General features: G+C 31.8%; 1 protein-coding gene across 2 annotated transcripts; it reads right to left on the minus strand.

The window, feature by feature from the left end:
• Nucleotides 1–1,345: 1,345 nt before the first annotated feature.
• On the minus strand, nucleotides 1,346–21,209 carry LOC144970751 (rab proteins geranylgeranyltransferase component A 2-like). Of its 2 annotated transcripts, none has more exons than XM_078910739.1 (16): nucleotides 20,853–21,209; nucleotides 13,918–13,984; nucleotides 12,134–12,206; nucleotides 10,876–11,012; nucleotides 9,678–10,167; nucleotides 9,187–9,303; nucleotides 8,656–8,776; nucleotides 8,110–8,332; nucleotides 7,758–7,832; nucleotides 6,728–6,772; nucleotides 6,116–6,175; nucleotides 5,387–5,447; nucleotides 4,882–4,978; nucleotides 3,401–3,490; nucleotides 3,049–3,197; nucleotides 1,346–1,722 (listed from the first exon to the last, which is right to left on the minus strand). In XM_078910739.1, the coding sequence occupies exons 1-16, from the start codon at nucleotides 20,902–20,904 to the stop codon at nucleotides 1,495–1,497; spliced, it is 2,085 nt and encodes a 694-aa protein (XP_078766865.1). In that variant the 5' UTR covers nucleotides 20,905–21,209; the 3' UTR covers nucleotides 1,346–1,494. The 2 variants fall into 2 exon arrangements, with proteins under 2 accessions (XP_078766865.1, XP_078766866.1); XM_078910740.1 differs by lacking the exon at nucleotides 20,853–21,209 and adding an exon at nucleotides 16,407–16,498.
• Nucleotides 21,210–21,838: the final 629 nt, after the last annotated feature.

A 21,838-nucleotide genomic window follows, 5' to 3' on the forward strand; every position in this document is an offset into this window, starting at 1 on the left:
CTCTCAGTAGGCAGTGATTGGGGAGTTGGATCCGTTAGATCTTGCAAAAAGTACTTTTCACAATATTCTGGTGTTCTATCCAAAGCAAAGAATACAATTATCACTGTCCATTCAAAGCTACGGAAACCGGGATGCCTTTCCAGTTCAATGAACCTCATGTGTCTAAAGATTTCCTTTATATGACCCGATCCTTCTTCTCTTTTTTTAGCAATTGAGTATTACAATTTAATCTAATGGTTAAGATAATGCCTTTGAGAGAAATACATTCTGATGATCAGTTGGAAGACAGTGAATGGGATGGATCATGTTAGCATTCAGGTATAAAGGAAGTCTAAGACTTAATCCCCTCTTGTATTTTTCATACATACATAATATATATATATATATATATATATATATATATATATATATATATATATATATTATATATATATATATATATATATATATATATATAGGTAATGACAATGGGCTTGCAAAAGAAATGATTTAACGTAAAGTTTAAAACTTTACTTAAAAACGACTAAGAATAAAAAAGGGGATAAGCTTAGATTTGAACCACTGTCTCTAAATGATAATATAATGTCAGAATGAATAGAAACCTGAAAAGTAAATTCATAAATAAAATAATGAGAACTACCAACATTCAAGTTTTTCGCAATACAAGAAATACTATTCTTCCTTCTCCACCAGAATGTAAAAATTCAAATTTCAACCCAAAGTTTCATATTTGTAGCTATGCATTTAATTTCCAGTACCAAAATCATCTCAACATAACATCGCTCTTTGAGACAATAGGTCACTTATAAGAAATAAAAGAGGACATTTTGTCTAAAACAATCAGGGCACAGAAGTCCTATCTAAAAGGGTTACTCTCAAAGTATTACAATCTAAAAGGGTTACTCTCAAAGTATTACAATCTAAAAGGGTTACTCTCAAAGTATTACAATGTATAAACAAGCTGAATATAACAAAAACTGTATGATTTACAAGGGTAAAACTTTCTGCTAACAAAGCCACAGATATTAAAATTTTAAAAAAACAAACCGTAATATGGTAGGTTCCCCTTCAGTGAAGGATCCCAAAAAGGACCAGAGTAAAACCAATTAGCCTCATTCCATGACAAGACATAAAGCAATATGGCAAGAGGTAACAGATGTAGGAAAGTATAAATAAGAGACAGTGAGGGCAAACCCACACCGGAGACTGACTCCGACGACCAGGCACTACTGTCCTCTGCCGTCTTCTGGATAATAAGAATAAAAAGAAGAGCCGCTAGATGCCGCGCACCCGACGTCCTCTGCCATTTTTTTTAGCTTGGTATGGGTAGGTAGAGCGACACTTCTCTTTATTTTTAGTATTTTGTCCATGCCTGACATTTTTATTAGGAAGACAGCAGAGGACGGAAGTGTCAGGTCGTCTGAGTCAGTTGCTGACCCATAACCCATATATGGAGACCAGGGGATGATGATGAATCACTAGTAAGAACAAATCTCATGATGATTTCACGGCATCGCTAGCATTTTCCGAGGAATCATCCGTCTTTGCCACTTCGGTATCTTGTTGCTCCTGTCCACCAGTTCCTTCTTCTGTTGAGTCAAACTCTCCTGGCACCTTTTCAACACCTGCTTCCTCGTCATCTACGTAAATGATGTCTTCTGGGTTGGGAGGCTTTGGAAGGAATTCCTCATCAGGACAGACTTGTAGAAAGATTTGCTTGGCCTGCAGGGTCAAAGTTATATGAAATGATAAGATATTGACAAGAACTAATATGGAATCATTCAAAACAATTCAAAATTAACAGAAGTACATATATTTTCAGGGGGCAAATGCCTAGACCTTACTAATCAAGAAGAATATTTCTTCAGAACCTTTTAATTTTCCTTCTTTTTTTTTTTAAACTCAGGAATAAGAGACATTTAAAATTTGGCATAATTTTGTTTAATTTCTAAAATTATTATTATTATCTATTTATCATTTAAAAAATTTAAATGTGTTTATATTATTTTGCTTCTTTATTTTCTTTTCTTAAAAAAATAATCTATTTACTCATTATATCTTATCAAACATGGTCACCAAACTCTATTTTTTACTATATTGACTCACTCGTCAAATCTTTAATGCGAGGTAAATTTGAAATATTTTAATCCAGAGCATATTTTTTTAAAAAATATATTTACAAAAAACTTGACTCTTCGGTCAATCAAACCTATAAATGTTCCAGCTTTAGGGATGGATCATGTTAGCATTCAGGTATAAAGGAGGTCTAAGACGTGATCCCCAGGCGAGGAAGACTGATTTTTGGGATGACTTTTTTCTTGTATTTTTATTTCTGCTTTGTCTTTTAATTATTTTTTCATACACACCATTTCAGAAGAATATTAGGACATGTATTTCATTTGATAGCTCAAAACCTGCCTAGTTATTCAAAATGTACCTTTCCTCCTCCATTGATTGTGTCAAAGCACAAGAGAACCAAATACTTCAAATGGCTCAAATCACTTTATGCACAAATTCACTCTTTTTGAATTCTTGTAAATTTCTTCACATTAGCACTTATTTAATGTCACTTTGGGAAAATCAAGTTTACATTGAAAAGAAACAAATCTTAAAAAATAAATAAATGAATAAATAGCTGAATAAATAAATCAATTGATTAAATATATAAATATAAAAGGCACATTTGTATTGTGCATTCCATGTATCACCATTCTTAACAGTCTTCTCATTGCTTCATTTTCACTCAAGCAAGCATATTTGTCCAACTTTTTATTTTATACCATAAAAATCATCTAATGAATGTCTTTTTTTGCATTAGCACTCATTCGCTACCCAAGACTGACTATAACCATGAAGGGCACTTAATCACATTAGAATCAAGTGTGGTACTGTTTGCAAAAGGCCTTAATCAGGGATACCGCAAGGAACAAGCTATACAATCATCTTCACCAAACCAGTCGTTGACCATGCTCGTCACTGTTTGACTTTAATACAAGCTGACACACTGCAATAGCGAGAGGCACTATCAAATTTTGAGATATTCCTAACCTCTTGTACACTTCTCTCCATGTCAATATGCCGGTCACCTCCTCCTGATGTTACAAAGACATTGCCGGCTGCCTGTGGGGCCATTGATGGTTGGGATAGGTCATCTTGTCCAAAATAGAGTGACCACAGAATATTGGGCTTTGTAGATTCTAAAAACATGAAATTGAAGAACACTGACATAAATGGTGATAATATAATGAGGTCTATGATGCAAATGATTATAATGAGATGACGACAATGATGACAATGATGATGGTGACAACGACAATGATGATGATGACGATGATGATGTTAATGAAGAATGAGGAGGGGAGAAAACAAATCATGACTAATTTCTAAAACTTTTCTTCACCTGGGCTATCAGAGAAAAGTCTCTCCTTCACCTCCATAAAGTCTTGCTCAATGTCATCAGAACCACGCTCTCGAATCAAGTGGACAACATCTGTTATTTGTAGCAATGGAAAAAAAAAAAAACTGTCGGTTACTCATTAAAGATTGAATGTGAACTAGTGTTTGTCTTTATACATTAATGATCAAAAGTAACGATACAATTTTGTTTTCTGTCACCCTCTTTACATACAAAATAAATCCACACATGTTATATATCAATTGAAAGAAGATTGGTAGAGAATTCATAAAATCACAGATTTATTGACATGCAAGATGTCATTGCTGTACAGTAAATAACTTTTAAAAACTGAAAATCGCAACTTGGCAGAAATGGTTTAGTAATCAATATTTTATGTGGCCCCTTCAGCATCAAGCAAGGGCCTTACCCTACGCCTCGTCAACATCATTGTGAGGCTGTACACAGTATCAGTAATTATCTTGGTTCAAACTTTAGTTACAAAAGTAAAACGTTCACTGTTATCTGTTATTGGAATTGAGCGGTTTTTAAGGGTTTAAATTTTAGAACGCATTTGTTTCATGAGATTCGTATCTGGTGACAGGGCTGGCCACATTAAGGGTTCAACATTCATGCACTGGTTGGTGTAGGCTCTATGGGGTCAATTGTCACAATTCATCCGGTGCTGTTCGGTCTGCATCAGCCAAACAGAGCCAGATGTCTTGCACGCATACCTTCCTCTAGAAGCTAACATCGCATAGTATGTCAGTTCCTGAGCATTAGCAATTGTTGTTTTAAAGATGGAGCATTTCATGCAGTATGGGTAATGGTTTATGCAAAGCCAACCTTGTCTTGGGAGATCTTTAACGTACCCACTTAAAAAACGCATATGGTGTGAGCAACAGATAGACATTTGAGATTTGTTAAGAATATTAGCCACCCTATTTACACAGTATCCAGCTTCTAAATGTCCAAGCAACCTTGTCTGTTCTTCACAATTTAGTTATGGCATGGTAATATTGTGCGGGTGTTAAAATATTTTGACATAGATATTTTTCGAAGGACATCGAGATCTCACTGTCACATCAAAGTAAAGATCTAACAGATAACAACAGAAAGCTAAAATTGTTGTCAACGAATGTGGAGAACTATGCATCTTATTTGAATCTGATTGGGGAAACAAGCTACAGTGAATGCATTATTTTGTGTCCAGTTCTATTTCTCCAAATACGGATCAAGTGATTGCTTCCAAACCACCATATTCCGCTTGAGGTGGTAAATATATGAATATATTTGATACCATTGTACGCGGAATTCAATCTATTTTTAAATATCATATATAACTTAACTTCCTTTCATGCACATTTCTTGTCATGGAGAGCATATCAAAATTGTAACATTACTTTTGATCACTATTGTATATACAAATTTTTATAAAAACGACACTTCTCAAGCAATGAAGTAACATCAAGGTCGAATACACTTACACAATCCTTTTGGACAAACACAAGCAGAAGAAGGAAGTTCCATCACAGTCACTGGCTTTTCAGGCCTTTCTTTACACACAAAATTCAATAAAGAGAGCTGGTGGGGTGAAAAAAAAAGATATAAGCAAATAAATTATCACTGAAAATGGCTTTTTAAAATGTGTTAAGTTAAGTAATAAATTATGATTCAATAAATTTCTAAAAAGTGGAATACATGCTTTACATCTTTAAAAATAATAAACAAACAAATAAAACAAATGGAGGGAAAAAAGCCCCTTAAGTGGTGAAGTACAAAATTGAACATTAAGCTTTTTCCAGTGATTAATACTTGTTAACTCAAGGGTCAAAGCATATAAAATCTCAAACACAACCAAAACTTAAAAATTATTTCGCTCAGATAAGTTAGTATTAGAACTATAATGGAATTGATATAAAATGGATCATTTTTAGCCATTTACACGTCCATGTAATGATCTGCCTGATGAAATCATCAAAATCAATATACCTCTGGATCTTTGGCTTCACTGATGGATTTATCTGTGATGTAAATTGCTCGAGCTGTTCTCCTGTTAAAACAAGACATTTATATTGATCATATAGATAATTTCAAAATTCATGAGTGGTATTTATATGGCTGCTTATTCTAAATTGTCATCAACAAAATAGTTGTGAAATAGCCTGCAGATAGCTATCCACTTTGTGCCAAGAGGCACCTGAAGAATCATAGTCAAATTAGTTGTCACAGATCGATGGTCTCAGCTGCAAACCGATCAAGGCCAAGATCACAAGAAGCATCATGCCTATAAACATTGGAGTAAAACTATCCCATGTAAATACTTTAATTTGACATGCAACAAAATTGTTCTTGGAACATAATATCATCAGCAGTGTTAAAAATCTCCATTGTTGGGTTTTCGAAAGTTGAATGGTTTGCAATATGAATATGGATGTAACTTGAGTAGAATCTTACATTAAAAACCCTCTCATTAATAGCAGAACAAAGAGAGAATTAATATGAGAAAAGAAGAATTAGAAACAAGCAAGGTCTTTAATGTGTTCTATATCATAACCTTATTGTAGATTAGTCAAAAATATATCTATACCAGTATATAAAATACAAGACAGGGGAAAAAATCCCACCCAAAAAAAGAAAAAACAAGAATAAAAATTAAAAAATTAAAAGGATCTAGTAGGTGAAAATTCAAAACAAAAAAAAAATTAAAAAAAAAATTACTTGTTGGATGAATGCTGTACAAATGATGATGGCAGATATGAGGCTTCGGCTACTAGATATCTGAAAGAAATGGGTTTTATAAGTCATTGATAAATTGGGTACAGCATTATTTGTATTCAGGAAAAACAAACAAAATAAAACACACAATTTCTATTTCAATAAAATTATTTATCAACAAAACCAAAACCAAGAGAGAAAAATTTATGACTAATTTTTTTTATTCAGGTGCTATTACAAAATTCAGCGTGCATTACATATGACGTGATATTTGTTTTTGATCATGACAGACATTAAATATATTCATACCATAATGAATTTAATTCTTTGCCGATCAATTTCTTTACTTTGTCAATAGAAATGACATTATTTGATTCAAATGTAGTGCTACTAAAGACTATTCAACGTTTCCATTAACTCTTAAAAATATTTTTTTGAAAATCAGGACTATTTACCTAATTTGTATCAAATGGCTCTCAAAAGCTCTTAAGACTCGCCTTTATACCAGCTAAAATGACATTTTTTGAAAACTTCTACACAAGTTTACAAAGAAAATCCACATATTTCTTTTTATTGTTTGCCATTAAAATTAATTCGTACAAACCGTTCACTTACTTGCAATTAATGTGTTTACCCTGGGTTGTAATTATACCACAACACCTGAAAATTGATGAATAGATATAATAAATTATAAAGCATTTCAGCATGTGTAATATTTTGTTGGTTTGCTCAGAACCTCATCGCATCATGCAAAACTTCAAGATTACATTATAGCCGAAAAAGAAGAAGACAATTAGACAACTAAAACATTGTAAACCCCTTGAGCCAAAGGCCAATATAAGAAGGTAAAGCAAAAGGTGAAAGTGCAAAGAAATAACAGCAGAGATCAATACAAGTACCTAAATGTAAAATTCGATTTTAAAAAGTTCAAAAAACGTAATTGGTCATTAAACAGGGAGATCAAATATCTTTCAAATTATTTTTATTATTTGTCTATATAACACAACAGATGTGTAACCATTTCTCATCAAATAAATAAAGCCCCAATCACTTTGCAATCACCCTCTTGGTGAAAATGGTAAGAAGTATTCTCAGTTTACAGTAAAACTGAATCCTATTCGAGCCACCCAGGCAGATGCTGGGAATTACCCCTGTTAGATGTGCAGTTTCCTAGGAGTCAACAGCAAAATGTGCTTTGGTAATATATGTTTTTTCATGTCAAATTTCCTTTTGCCATATCTAACATTGACCCACTCACTGCTAATTGAACTGATTGATGGAACCCAGGATCCAGTTCACTCTCAAGATTTAAAATGCAATGATCATGATGACATCTACTCTAACGTCTTATTCATAAAGATATCTAAAGGATCTTGATTTCCTTCTCAAATAATGAACACATTTTTACCATCGGTATTGATGAAAATAAACAATAATTCAAAATTGACCACAAAAAGTCTTTAAAATGATATGAAACCCAGGTCTAAAAATGCAAATAAATCCTGGATTTCTCAAAGTTTGAATATTGGAATGAAATGAGTTTTGAATAAGTGCTCCTCAATAACCACACCAAAAAGAAATACATAACATCAAATTCCATATTATAAATATGAAAATTGATAGGCATATATAGATGAGATCTTACTTGTTTTCCTCATCAGCTACTATATGTGATGCAGACATCATGAGGCAGTAGGTACCTCCAAACACGGCAGACAAACTGGGAATAAAATAGTTATTTTTACAAAACATTTCAAAGGCTTTTAAAAAATGGTCTTATTTCATCAAAAGTCCTGGCAACAATCTCCTGTTACTATTTTAATATGTTATATGAGAAAAAAGATTTTAGTTTAGCATTGGAAATAACAGTAATTGTATATTTATAGCTTGGAAACATCATACACAAACACACAAAAAAATACATACACAAACAGCAGGCATATAAACATATTCACAAAAATACTATCAGAGACACAAAACTTAACATAAAATCATACCGTGAAAAAGCTTGAGGTAGCTCACCACTTCCGTATAAGGAAAAAAGGAATGCTGTGTTGCCATACCGGCCCAAAGACCGCAGAAACCTTTGGGTACTTTTAAGACCTTCTTCTGTGGTGGCAACGTCATTGACCATTGCAATTGCGTGCTGGACAAAGTGCTGGACATTGGCAGAAAGTTTCTTGGACTTCAAAAATTCAACAAAAGGCCTGTCTTTAAAATCTGAAAATGTAAATCGGTAAAATCTACTTTGTACAGGAATTACATTAGTTGAAATGGGTTTTAATTCGATTTGATTTGATTCCTGATTTTCAACTGATAACATTTTCCACCCATCCATAATCAGTTAAACTGACCTAAAAGTAAGTCTATGAGAGTTGACAATAATAATAATAATAATAATAATAATAATAATAATAATAATAATAATAATAATAATAATAATAATAATAATAATAATAATAATAATAATAATGATAATAATACTAAATTATAATAGCGCAATCATAATTACGATCATTATTTTCATATTTCCTAATCATTACCTTTGTATTCATTAGGGTGACTTTCATAATCGGCAGCAAACTGTAAAAACTTCATCATCAACCTCTTTTCAATCAAAGATACAATCTTACTGCTAAAGACATCAGCTCTTGAACAAGGCACCTGAATACAAATCAAAGTAAAATAAAAACACCAATAAATAAATAACACATCAATTACATCATACTATACTATGATGAAAATCCGTGATTCGAAGAAAATCAGTTAAAATGCCAATTTATTACAAAAGGGATTGGTTTTTGGGGGGTTTTTTTACCTTACTGACCCTGTCCTATGAATTTGCCTTTTGTTATAAATTATGTTTCAATCACATCTGCAAGATAAGGAATTGCAATTCAATACAAAGAAGTGATATACAGTTGAAAGGAGCGAAAAAAAAATAATTTAAAGTTAGACATTTTAAATATCTTCAAGTCTTAAGTAAGAGGTATGTCAAAGAGAAGATAAAACAAAGAAACTATAATTCTATTATGACTAGAATGATAATGACCTAGTTCTAAGAGATACAATACCTGTCGCAAAACACCATTCAGAAGAGTGAGTACTCGACTGACTGTCCTGAACTCACAATATCTGGCAACATCTGACTGGATGAGCAATTCAACAAGATCTCCTGAACAGTAAAGTACCTGATGGGAGGCGAAAAGGGAAGATTGTTAGTTTTATGATTTAGTTCACACAGAACAAATATGCTGCCTGAATGGATTCAAAAGGATATTCAATAATAATAATAATAATAATAATAATAATAATAATAATAATAATAATCATCATAATAATAATAATCATAATAATAATAATAATGATAATAATAATAACAATATTGAAAGGACAAGAAATAAAGAAGCTTTAAATCTGAGACATTGTCATCTTTAGGCTAATTATACAATAATCTGAAAATCACTTCTTTTTCATAGACAACTTCAAAAATTCTTCAAAAGACAAATAGAGATTTTTCTTCAACAAAAATGAGTACACACAAAGAAAAACTTCTAACACTTACTCTCGGAGACAGGTCAAAGCAGAATTTCCTCCAGTCATCCTCTAAGGCTTCAACAGTCCATTCTTTTATTTTACCTTCCAAATCTTCCCTTAAAATGCACTCAGCGGCAAAACTAGCAGTAGCCTCTGTTATTTTCGTATCTTCCACATCATTCTCTTCTGCCCGTGTTACATCCGACCCACATGCGTCACCTGATGCCTCTGCACTTTTTTCTCCAGTAGCTTCTTGGGAACTCAGATCTTTTGAGTCATCTGGTGGGGTAACCTTTACATCATCAGATGTCAACTCTCTTATTTGATCTGATGAGGAAGGCTGAGATGCTGCAGGTGGAGGAGTTTGGCTGTTGGAATACTCTGTTTCATTGGGTTGTTCTGTACTCTTGTCAACAGTTATAGTAAATTCAGAGAGCATAACAGGGGCACTTGGTGTTCGTGTCCTGGATTTTTTCTTTGACTCCTCGACTACAGCTTTTTCCTCTGCAGTCATTTCTCTGTGAATAAAAGAAATAAAATAAAATGTATAAAATAAATAAATAAAATAAATAAACAAATAAATCAATTAATTTCAAAAAATAAAAAGTAAAGCAAAATATAACCAAAATATTTTCCTTTACAAGAAAAATGTTTTTGACTAAGATTGCATTTTATTTAACCCTAGTTTTTCAGTCACATGCAAGATCAATTTCAACAACTGACAACAAATGTCAAACAAATTTCATTTTCACCACCTTCAAATTCAATTCTAAGCGATTATCTATTCCAACAATATAATTAATCATGGAAGAAAAATATGAAATTAAAATGAAAATTAATTTTGAGGTAGAAAGGGCGGGTTTTGCATATATAGTACATTTGTTAGGCATTTTTTGTTTAAAAGTAAAAGCAAACAAGTAATCAATAAGCAATAACTAACACATAGAGGTTTTTATAAGCTACTTTCATGTTTTATGGACGGTCTAAGTGCTTCAAGAGGATAAACATTAAAACTACATAAATAAAATACATTTTTATAAACTTTTGAAAAAACATTATAATTCAAGTAAACGTTTTGTGAAAAGAAGAGCGTTTAAGAGTTTTTAAAATAGATTATGATAATGTAATAGTATCAGACTTTCTTATGTTCAATTCTTTTGCTAAGTACAAAATGAATACCAAATGCAGCTAACCATTCACTTCCAGGTGGAAGACGGCAATATTACCTGACGTAAAAGTTTGTTTTGATACTGCAGGCTTGTGGTCGTTCACATGGGAGACTGTGGAGTTGACGCCCATTGCCAACCCTTTCTTTTAAATCCTCTGTCACTTTGTTTTCTTTGGTGGGATTGCATTCTAAGGCCTGAATTATAAAATTGTATACCATAAGCATAATTTAAATGGGGTTTGAGTGGAAAAAGACAATGGTCTGTGCAACATTGTGAGAGAAGTTGTCACAAGTCATATAATGTAAATGTTGCTGCTCGAAGCTCAAGAAATAAATAACAATGTGAAATTGAATGTAAGCTTCAATTTAATATACGAAAACAGATAAAATGGATGTATCAGGTTTCCCCTTTATCAACAAAAAAGCATGAATGAAACACTACAGATGAATGAGATAATGTGGTACTGGCAATGTTAAGATGAATTTATGAAACACCCATATTATCTGTTTTTGTATATCAAATTGAAGCTTACATTCAATTTCACATTGTTATTTATCACAAGTCATATATGATGTTAAGACAAAAGTTTGTGTCACAAGTTTTGTAAAAACCTTTTTTTTTCAAAAATAATAATAAGAAAATGGAGTTTAATGAATAATTATCAAAATTCACTAAATCAAAAGAATGTTTAATTGTTGGAAGTACAAAAATAAAGCACAAATAACAGATGACAACTAAAGAATGCAACGGACTGGTACAAGACCAGTCATTTCCAGTCAACCTCTTATGAGATGACATAGGAAGTACATAAGTAACAAGTTACTTGAATACAATTAAATGGAAGCTTTGTTTCATATGAACTACTGGTGGAATAAATTAAGCATCACGAAGCACACTGAGCACGGAAGTTGATGGATACACTTTGAAAAAGCTGATGTTTATTTACTTTTTCATTTTAATGTTTATGGTTGGTTTCAAGATAGCAAATAAAGGATCATTCATCAATATTTCAATAAAAAAAAGGTGATAAAAACAGGTTGTTCTGCCATTATTTCCATATTTAAATATTTTTGCCTCCATCCAGATGTAAAATTGACATCGTGCAACAGCAGAAAAACAAAACAAAACAAATAAATGCTCGTCATATACAAGCTAATTCTCAAACTTAAAATAATAAACTGGTTAAAAGAGAGCAATACAATGGCATCAATCACATAACTAAGTATTTTCAATTAAATTTACTTGTGACAGTGCTTGATATTACAAAAATTAGAACAACCAATTCTCAATTTTAAAAAAAAGAATGAAATCTGACCTCATTTTTAGACCTCCACTCTTCAATTCCTTGCAGATTGAAATTTGCATATGAACCACCATAATAATTATTTCTGAAAAAAAAAAAAAAGAAAGATTCACCACTTAGATATTTCAAGTTAAGCTGAGCAACATTCAAACTTCTTGAAAAAATCAATAAAAATAAAAATAGAACTAACTGATTATCGATCGAGGGACCCATAGCTCCATTAATAACTATAGGTGATGCGAAAGGGTCTTGCAGATTTATGAAATAAAGTTGAGCTATGTTAGGCGATAATACACTTTTTTTCAGACAGAGACAACACTGTTAATGGCCAGGTACTCATTTTACACCCATGTACGGTGAGAAAATTTGAGTAAAGAGTCTTTTCCAAGAACTCAGCTTTGTGCAGAGCGAGACTCGAACCCAGGCCCTTCCGATTTGAAAGCGATTTTACATCATTATAAAAATGACATATTCTTCAAAGAGGACAGATATACAAAATATAATAGGAAATCAAAGGAAAAGGCAAAGACATTGTATTGGAATATCTCCACCTTGTATTATTTTTGTCTGTTTGTTTTCTTTAACCGTCAAGCTTTTAGATCAAGTCTGAGAGGAAGAAAAAAACACAAAACATTGGATAAGACAGCTGACAATAAAACTCCAAAAAAAAGGAGGAATCGAAAAGAATGCAAATATTGGAGAGGTATCACTTTACTTCCTGTTGTAACTAAAGTCCTTGGCAAAATATTAATGGAGAGAACTAATGCAGGGGTAAACACCAAATTGAACAAGCAGGATGAATATCAAATATAAGGACCATAGAGACAAAATATTCATTCTATGCATTATACTAGAACAATCAATTGAGTGGTACTGTAAATCAACTTTATAGATATTGTTTAAAGCGTTTGACTCGATTCATAGAGAAAGCCTATGGAAAATGATGAAGGCATATATGGAATACCTCCAAATATAATCAAAATAGTCAAAGCCCTTTATGAATATCTAAAGTACACTGGAGCGGAGGAAAGTGAGAAAAAAAAACGTACGGAAACCTAGATGTGTCCTAGATGGATATTGAATTTGAATATAAAATGGCATGACCAAGTAAGCAATGAAAAGGAAGTAGAAAGAACGAAAATGAGGACAATAAGTGATGAAATTTGATGAAAGAGATGGAAAATACATTCGCCACATACTAAAAAAAGATTGGATAATGACTATGTGACAGCACTCTCATGGGCTCCAGAGGAAAAAGAAAACATGGCAAACCCAAAACTACTTTACAGCGTACTGTTGAAAGAGAAAAAAATGCTGCAGAATGGTCGACCTAAGACTGGGTGAGGTACACAGACATTTTACACGGAAGAATGTAAACAGTAGATTGAGGCCTTATAGCATGATGAAGATAGATAAGGTAAGTTAACTGCTCTACATTACTTAAAGTCAGAGAGTGAAAAACCTCAAAAGAAAGAACCTTCCATAAATATTATATTACAAGTTCAACAAGCAACAACACACAACAAACCAAACTCATGTAACACACAGTCCTGACGATGGCTGAAAGGCCTGAAACATCGATGTAGACTGACTCCAACATCGTGGTAAATATTACAATAATAAGTAGCTCCATTGTTACATGCCGAGCACTATTCGTACCATATTTGTATCCAACATGATTCAAAATATCCTATATATATATATATATATATATATATATATATATATATATATATATATATATATATATATATAATATTCATTTAATATATAAGATAATAATTTCAACAACTTACCTATCCAAATGCAACACTTTGAGCCCAATTCGAGAAAAAGCAGCAGCAGCAATTGTTTCTGTCAAACCTTTAATTTAACACACACAAAAAATAGTAATGCAATGAAAATATTAAAAACTATTTTAAAAGTAATCTTCAAAATAAGATTTGAAAAAAGATAAGAAAAGAAAAAAAATTGGTCACATGCATCAGTATCAGAATCTGAGATCCAATAACTGACAAGACAGAATCAATAACAGCTTTATATAAAATAAAAAAATTATATTATGTCTCACAGTCATAGTGTGCTCTAAGTGATTTGATTTTTTACATAAATATAATTGATTCAGGACGTTCGCACATCAAACCTGGGCCTAAGCCCTAGCGTACCTTAGTGGAGGTCTATTAGGAATCAATATCAGGGAAGGAGTTATTAAATAATAATAAACGATATAACGTTAACCATCTGTGACTGACAATTTGGTGAAGATCCTTCTTAATTTGAAAGTTTAATGTTTACATTTAAATTAGAATGTAAATGTAAAAGTTCTGTGATGATTGATGAGGACAAGTTGCTTTACTTTTCATTGCAGTTTATTCAGAGTCTACTCTGGATAACTGCAGACAGTTATTCAGAATCAACTCTCAATTACAGTACTCACTTATTCAGAGACGAGTTAAAGTTGGGTTCTCGCAAGATGAATAACTTTAATTTTGATACTGGTTTGTTACAATTACAGGTTTGATACTTTGGCAATTTTAACGCCAAATTATTAAAACATGACGATTTTTCAATTTCAGTCACACTAGACTAAATGTTTATTTTGGAACTTTGGTTTTTAAAATATGATTGTTTGGATTATTTCAGTATAGCTTTACCAAATAATTACTGAATATAGATGAACATCTCTCAATGCTCCCCCTCCCCGCCCAGTAAATCCTATGATTAACATACGTGCAATGCATTAATATTAGGTAATTTGATTTTTTTTGGTCAAACAATAATAATAATAATAATGCTGAAAACTTATATAGCGCTATAACTCCGAGACACCAGACTCTAAGCGCTTAAATTACAAATTACTTTGGCTGAAACATACTCATTCACACACACAAGCACACACACACACACACATACACACACACACAATACAACACACAACACAAACCAAACCTATCTTGCTTCTCATACCATCTACTAAAATCGAAACAAATATGTTTTAAGCGAACGTTTAAAAATAGACAAAGATTCTTTTTCACGAATGCTCTGCGGTAAGGCGTTCCAAATAGAGGGTCCGAAATGAGAAAAGGATCTCATTCCAGCATTTTTCCGAATTCGAGGGACAACTAGTTTTGTGGAATCACTGGCCGAACGTAAGGGGCGGGGTTTTGAATATCTTTCAATTAGTTCTGAAAGGTAGGAAGGGGCAGTACCTTCAAGACAACGATACACTAAAACACAAGCTTTGAATTTAATTCTTTTCTCAACAGGCAGCCAATGCAGGTCATGAAGTAGAGGTCCGGCAGAGTCGCACCTACGCTTCATAAATACTAGTCTGGCAGCGAACATAAGAATTAATAATTAATTAATTTTTACATATATATAGCCTTACAAACATTTAATATGATACAGTTTACTCCTCAGGAGTTCTGAATAGTGTGTTGATTAAGCGGAGTGTGCAATTAAATGGAGAAGCTAAAAATAGTATCTCAAAGCAGCAGATTTCAGGAGCCATTTAAGTAGGACCTTCCCTCGAGTTTTCTGGGGGCTTGAGACCATCATTGTCAAGATATGACCTCATTAGAAGGGTTTGTTTTTGTTGTTGTTGTTTTGGGTCTATTTTTCCTTTTTGCTATTTGTTGTTTGTTTTACTTTTACTATTTCATTGAGGGGGAGGGGGGGGGGGGGTAGGTCATCTTTATTCTTTTCTTTTTCATGTTTTATCAACAGCAAATTGTGAAATTAGTGTTTGTCAGTAAGAACAGTAATCGTGCAAAAAAATTGGTCTCCATCAGACTACAATATTACGTGATTTCCCTAGCCTCTCATAAAAAAGCCAAATTAGAAACATTGTCATTGAGTGCGGCTCTATGTGGTCTAGTGGTATGACACTCGCTTTCGGATCGGAAGGTCCTGGGTTCAAGCCTTCCTCCGCGCATAGTTGAGTCCTTGGAAAAGGCTCTTTACTAAAATTCTCTCACCGTACTCAGGTATAAAATGAGTACCTGGTCGTTAACAGCGTTGTCTCTGTCCGAAAAAATTACAATATCGCCATCGCCTAACAAGCATCATCATGTCCCGTCCCACATGTTTAAGTGTTGCTGTTGGCCAGGGGCCCCTTGTAATTCTAAAGCGCTTTGAGCACTTTAGTGGATATTACGATATATAAAAGCTCTTTTCTTTTTTTAAAACTAAACTCTTGTTAACCCATTTACTGGGACTCAACTATTGATGACTATGAATGCTGTACTGTACTAATTGATCTGAATAACTGCTCACACTCACTCACACTTCATCATATTAATATTAGGCTGTCATTATTCCCAGACGCCTGTCTGGGGATAATAAAAATTCGTTATCCAATTTTTGTTATCCCCAGACACCTGTCTGGGGATACTGTCCCCAGACGCATGTAGCAAGTGGGCAGAAAGATTTTATGCAAAATGCCAAACTAGGCGTGAAAAATACCAAATATTCTGGAAAAAATACTAGTGGTTGTGTCCCAAAACAGTTAATATATCAAGTGATATTTAACACAAGATGAAAGTAAATAGTGATCAAATGTCAAATCCAGCTCTTTTAAAAAAATAGTTTAAAGCAAATGGATCAATGAAATTTATTTTGTTACTTTGATCTGAAAACGTCAAACTGGCAATTCGACTTTTTATTTTCAACCAGGAAGAATGTTGTTAATCATCAAATCTGTTCATAGTCCACCAACCATTTAAATTTTCATTACCTACCTACCTGTTAACTTTATTGATCATCTCTTGTTTCTATAATTTGCTCATTCTGGCCACAATTTTGGGGACGACCGGGAATATTTTTTATGTCGCGGACGAATTCCTAGGCCATGGTGTTGTTCGCCCCAAAGCCCAAAACCCACACCTGTTATTTTCCTGTCTGCTTCGCACAAGACAATACAATTTAGTATCACACGTCCACAAAAGTAGATCCAACAACATATATTTATTCGAATCAGAGATGAAAATAACTACCAAAACAAGGAAGCAAAAATGGTGGAAATATGTTTAGCTCATATATGAATTTAAAATATTCCGATAGCGGTGTGGATAGGCAGCTCAGTGGGTTAGGCCACCATTTTAGCTGCACAGATTCGACCCAGTCGCGACCGCCCCCCCCCCCACATTTTTTTTTTTTTTACTTTTTCTTTCTTTCTTCTTGATATTCATTGTTTTTACTTTTGTTCCGAGTTCCGAGCAAGAGTTTTTTTTTAATCAGTTGAATTTTTTATTTCTCCGATAATATTATTTCATTATTTAATTTGCTCTAGATCTATTATTGTTTTTTTTTGTTTTGGTCAAATGATAAATAATAATAATAATAATAATAATAAATAAATAATAATAATAATAATATAATATAATTGTATATTATTATTACTATTACATCATAATCATTATTATATTATTATCAATAATAATATTATTTTTATTATTAATACTCTTATTATTATACTATTACTATTATTATTATTATTATATTATTATTATATTATTGTTATTATTATTATTATTATTATTATTATTATTATTATTATTATTATTATTATTATTATTATTTATTATTATTATTATATGTTAACACTATTCCCTGCTCCGAGGGAAATCTCTCTTTTTCTTTTTTTTTTATATTTTGACCTAAACCTTAGAGTTTTTTGTTTGCTAAACCTTTATGTAAATGTTCCGTTTCTGAGCATGAATTTCTTAAATTGTTTTTATTTTTAAAACAATTATTGTTTTTATTTTTAAAACAATTATTGTGTTTTTTTTCTCCTCTATCTGACCATTTGGTCGCTCTCTGAATATTTCTGTTTGTTTGCTTTATAATTATTTATTCATTTTAGACACTATTTGAAATCGGAGTGGGGACGAATATATTTGCTAGAAACTAGAAAAAAAAAGAGAGAGAGAGAGAGAGAGAGAGAGAGAGAGAGAGAGAGAGAGAGAGTTTATTAAAAAAAAAAAAGAGGTGGGGGGAGGATGGATGGGACATTTATCCCTTTCAACGTTCTGTAAAAAGAAGACAGAATTAAAAAAAAAAAAAAAAAAAAAGTGACGTTACCAGGATTCGAACCCACAACGTCGATTATGGTCAAACTTTCAGGGCAGACGACTAAACCATTCGGCCATGACACCCACTTCGAAGTCGACGCATATTGTGTATAGGCTGTCATTATTCCCAGACGGCTGTCTGGGGATAATAAAAATTCGTTATCCCCAATTTTTGTTATCCCCAGACACCTGTCTGAGGATACTATCCCCAGACGCATGTAGCAAGTGGGCAGAAAGATTTTATGCAAAATGCCAAACTAGGCGTGAAAAATACCAAATATTCTGGAAAAAATACTAGTGGTTGTGTCCCAAAACAGTTAATATATCAAGTGATATTTAACACAAGATGAAAGTAAATAGTGATCAAATGTCAAATCCAGCTCTTTTAAAAAAATATATTTTAAAGCAAATGGATCAATGAAATTTCTTTTGTTACTTTGATCTGAAAACGTCAAACTGGCAATTCGACTTTTTATTTCAACCAGGAAGAAAGTTGTTAATCATCAAATCTGTTCATAGTCCACCAACCATTTAAATTTTCATTACCAACCTACCTGTTAACTTTATTGATCATCTCTTGTTTCTATAATTTGCTCATTCTGGCCACAATTTTGGGGACGACCGGGAATAATTTTTATGCCGCGGACCAATTCCTAGGCCATGGTGTTGTTCGCCCCAAAGCCCAAAACCCACACCTGTTATTTTCCTGTCTGCTTCGCACAAGACAATACAATTTAGTATCACACGTCCACAAAACTAGATCCAACAACATATTTTTATTCGAATCAGAGATGAAAATAACTACCGTACCAAAACAAGGAAGCAAAAATGGTGGAAATATGTTTAGCTCATATATGAATTTAAAATATTCCGATACCAGTGTGGATAGGCAGCTCAGTGGGTAAGGCCACCTTTCATTTTACTCCTTTTAGCTGCACAGATTCGACCCAGTCGCGACCCCCCCCCCCCCCCCCCCCCCCCCTTATTATTTTTTTTTTTTACTTTTCTTTCTTTCTTCCCAATTGATTTTCATTGTTTTCACCTTTGTTCCGAGTTCCGAGCAAGAGTTTTTTTTTAATCAGTTGAATTTTTTATTTCTCCGATAATATTATTTCATTATTTAATTTGCTCTAGATCTATTATTGTTTTTTGTTTGTTTTGGTCAATGATAATAATAATAGTAATAATAATAATAATAATAATAATAATAATAATAATAATAATAATAAATAATAATAATAATAATATAAACATTATTATAATTGTAATATTTGTTATTATTATTACTATTACCATCATAATCATTATTATATTCTTATCAATAATAGTATTATTTTTATTATTAATACTCTTATTATCATACTATTACTATTATTATTATTATTATTATTATTATTATTATTATTATTATTATTATTATTATTATTATTATTATTATTATTATAAATTTTATAATTTTATTATTATTATTATTATTATTATTATTATTATTATTATTATTGTTATTATTATTATTATTATTATTATTGTTAACACTATTCCCTGCTCCGAGGGAAATCTCTCTTTTTCTTTGTTTTTTTTTATATTTTGACCTAAACCTTAGAGTTTTTTTGTTTGCTAAACCTTTATGTAAATGTTCCGTTTCTGAGCATGAATTTCTTAATTTTTTTTATTTTTAAAACAATTATTGTTTTTATTTTTAAAACAATTATTGTTTTTATTTTTAAAACAATTATTGTTTTTTTTTCTCCTCTATCAGACCATTTGGTCGCTCTCTGAATATTTCTGTTTGTTTGCTTTTTAATTATTTATTCTTTTTAGACACTATTTGAGATCGGAGTGGGGACGAATATATTTGCTAGAAACTAGAAAAAAACAAGAGAGAGAGAGAGAGAGAAGAGAGAGAGAGAGAGAGAGAGAGAGAGAGAGAAAGAGAGAGAGAGAGAGAGAGAGAGAGACAGAGTTTAATAATAAAAAAAAGAGGTGGGGGGAGGATGGATGGATCCCTTTCAACGTTCTGTAAAAAGAAGACGGAATTTAAAAAAAAAAAAAAAATAAAAATAAAAAAGTGACGTTACCAGGATTCGAACCCACAACGTCGATTATGGTCAAACTTCCAGGGCAGACGACTAAACCATTCGGCCATGACACCCACTTCGAAGTCGAGGCATATTGTGTATATCTAGTAACAACTGATTTTAATGTTGGTTAATTTTATGTTTTTATAGATATTTTATTAACTTTCCTTATTTCTATGTACATCTGGAAACATTCCATATTCTGGAATGTGGATAATTGTTTAAAAGAGCGGAGTTTCAAATATGCGTCTGGGGATAATGAAAATTCGTTATCCCCAGACGGGTGTCTGGGGATAATCACAGCGTTGTATTGTGTATATATGTAGTAACAACTGATTTTAATGTTGGTTAATTTTATGTTTTTATAGATATTTTATTAACTTTCCTTATTTCTATGTGATCTGGAAACATTCCATATTCTGGAATGTGGATATTTGTTTAAAAGAGCGGAGTTTCAAATATGCGTCTGGGGATAATGAAAATTCGTTATCCCCAGACAGGTGTCTGGGGATAACAAATTTTTATTATCCCCAGACAGGTGTCTGGGGATAATCACAGCGTTAATATTATCATTATTTTTACCTGTTCCAAGAATAATGATATCAAAGTCGTTAGGCAGGTCGTCGACATCCATTTTCCTCCTTATCTTCAAATTATGATATCCTTATTTAATTAAAATCTGAATGAGGCTGTGACGAGTGACACCAGAAATCAAAATTGTTGTGACTTTACTTGTACGCACAATGCAGTCAGTTCTCGGCCTCTGTGAAATGGAATGCTACTAAATCCACTCAAAATTTACCATTCCCGTTGATCTATCTAAAAACAAGCACATTAGGTTGCATAGGTATATATTTCGTTAGACATTACGAACGATTATGTTTTACTTCATGAGTCACTTCAATCAGGTGAGATTGTTATTGTTTGGGCGTATTGTTTGATTGTTAGTTCCGCTTCAAAATCCAGAGTTATGTACCTTGAGGAAACTAAAGATACGGTAAGTTGGTTCCAAATGAGTTTGTGATTGCCAATACCTACTGATTAATCCGAGTTTCTTGTTCATAATGATAATGATAGAAAGATTAGGTGCATCTATTAATAATTGCATGACGTAGTAGGAGTAATAATGTTGATATTGGTAAAAATGATCCCCCAAAAAATGAAAACAACTTCGCTCAATAGACCGACCGCCAGTGATTAGACTAATAAAATGATGATGATGATGATGATGATGATGATGATGATGATAATGATGATTATGATACAGTAATAATAATAATAATAATAATAATAATAATAATAATAATAATAATAATAATAATAATAATAATAATATTAATAATAATAATGATAATAACAATAATAATAATAATAATAATAATAATAATAATAATAATAATAATAATAATAATAATAATAATATTATGATAATAATAATAATTATAATAATATATTAATAATCATAATAATAATAATATAATAATAATAATAATATAATAATAATAATAATAATAATAATAATAATAATAATAATAATAATAATAATAATAATAATAATAATAATAATA

Source organism: Berghia stephanieae, chromosome 4 (assembly GCF_034508935.2).
Source record: "Berghia stephanieae isolate SIO BIC M18660-M18661 chromosome 4, UCSD_Bste_1.3, whole genome shotgun sequence".
NCBI lineage: Eukaryota > Metazoa > Mollusca > Gastropoda > Nudibranchia > Aeolidiidae > Berghia > Berghia stephanieae.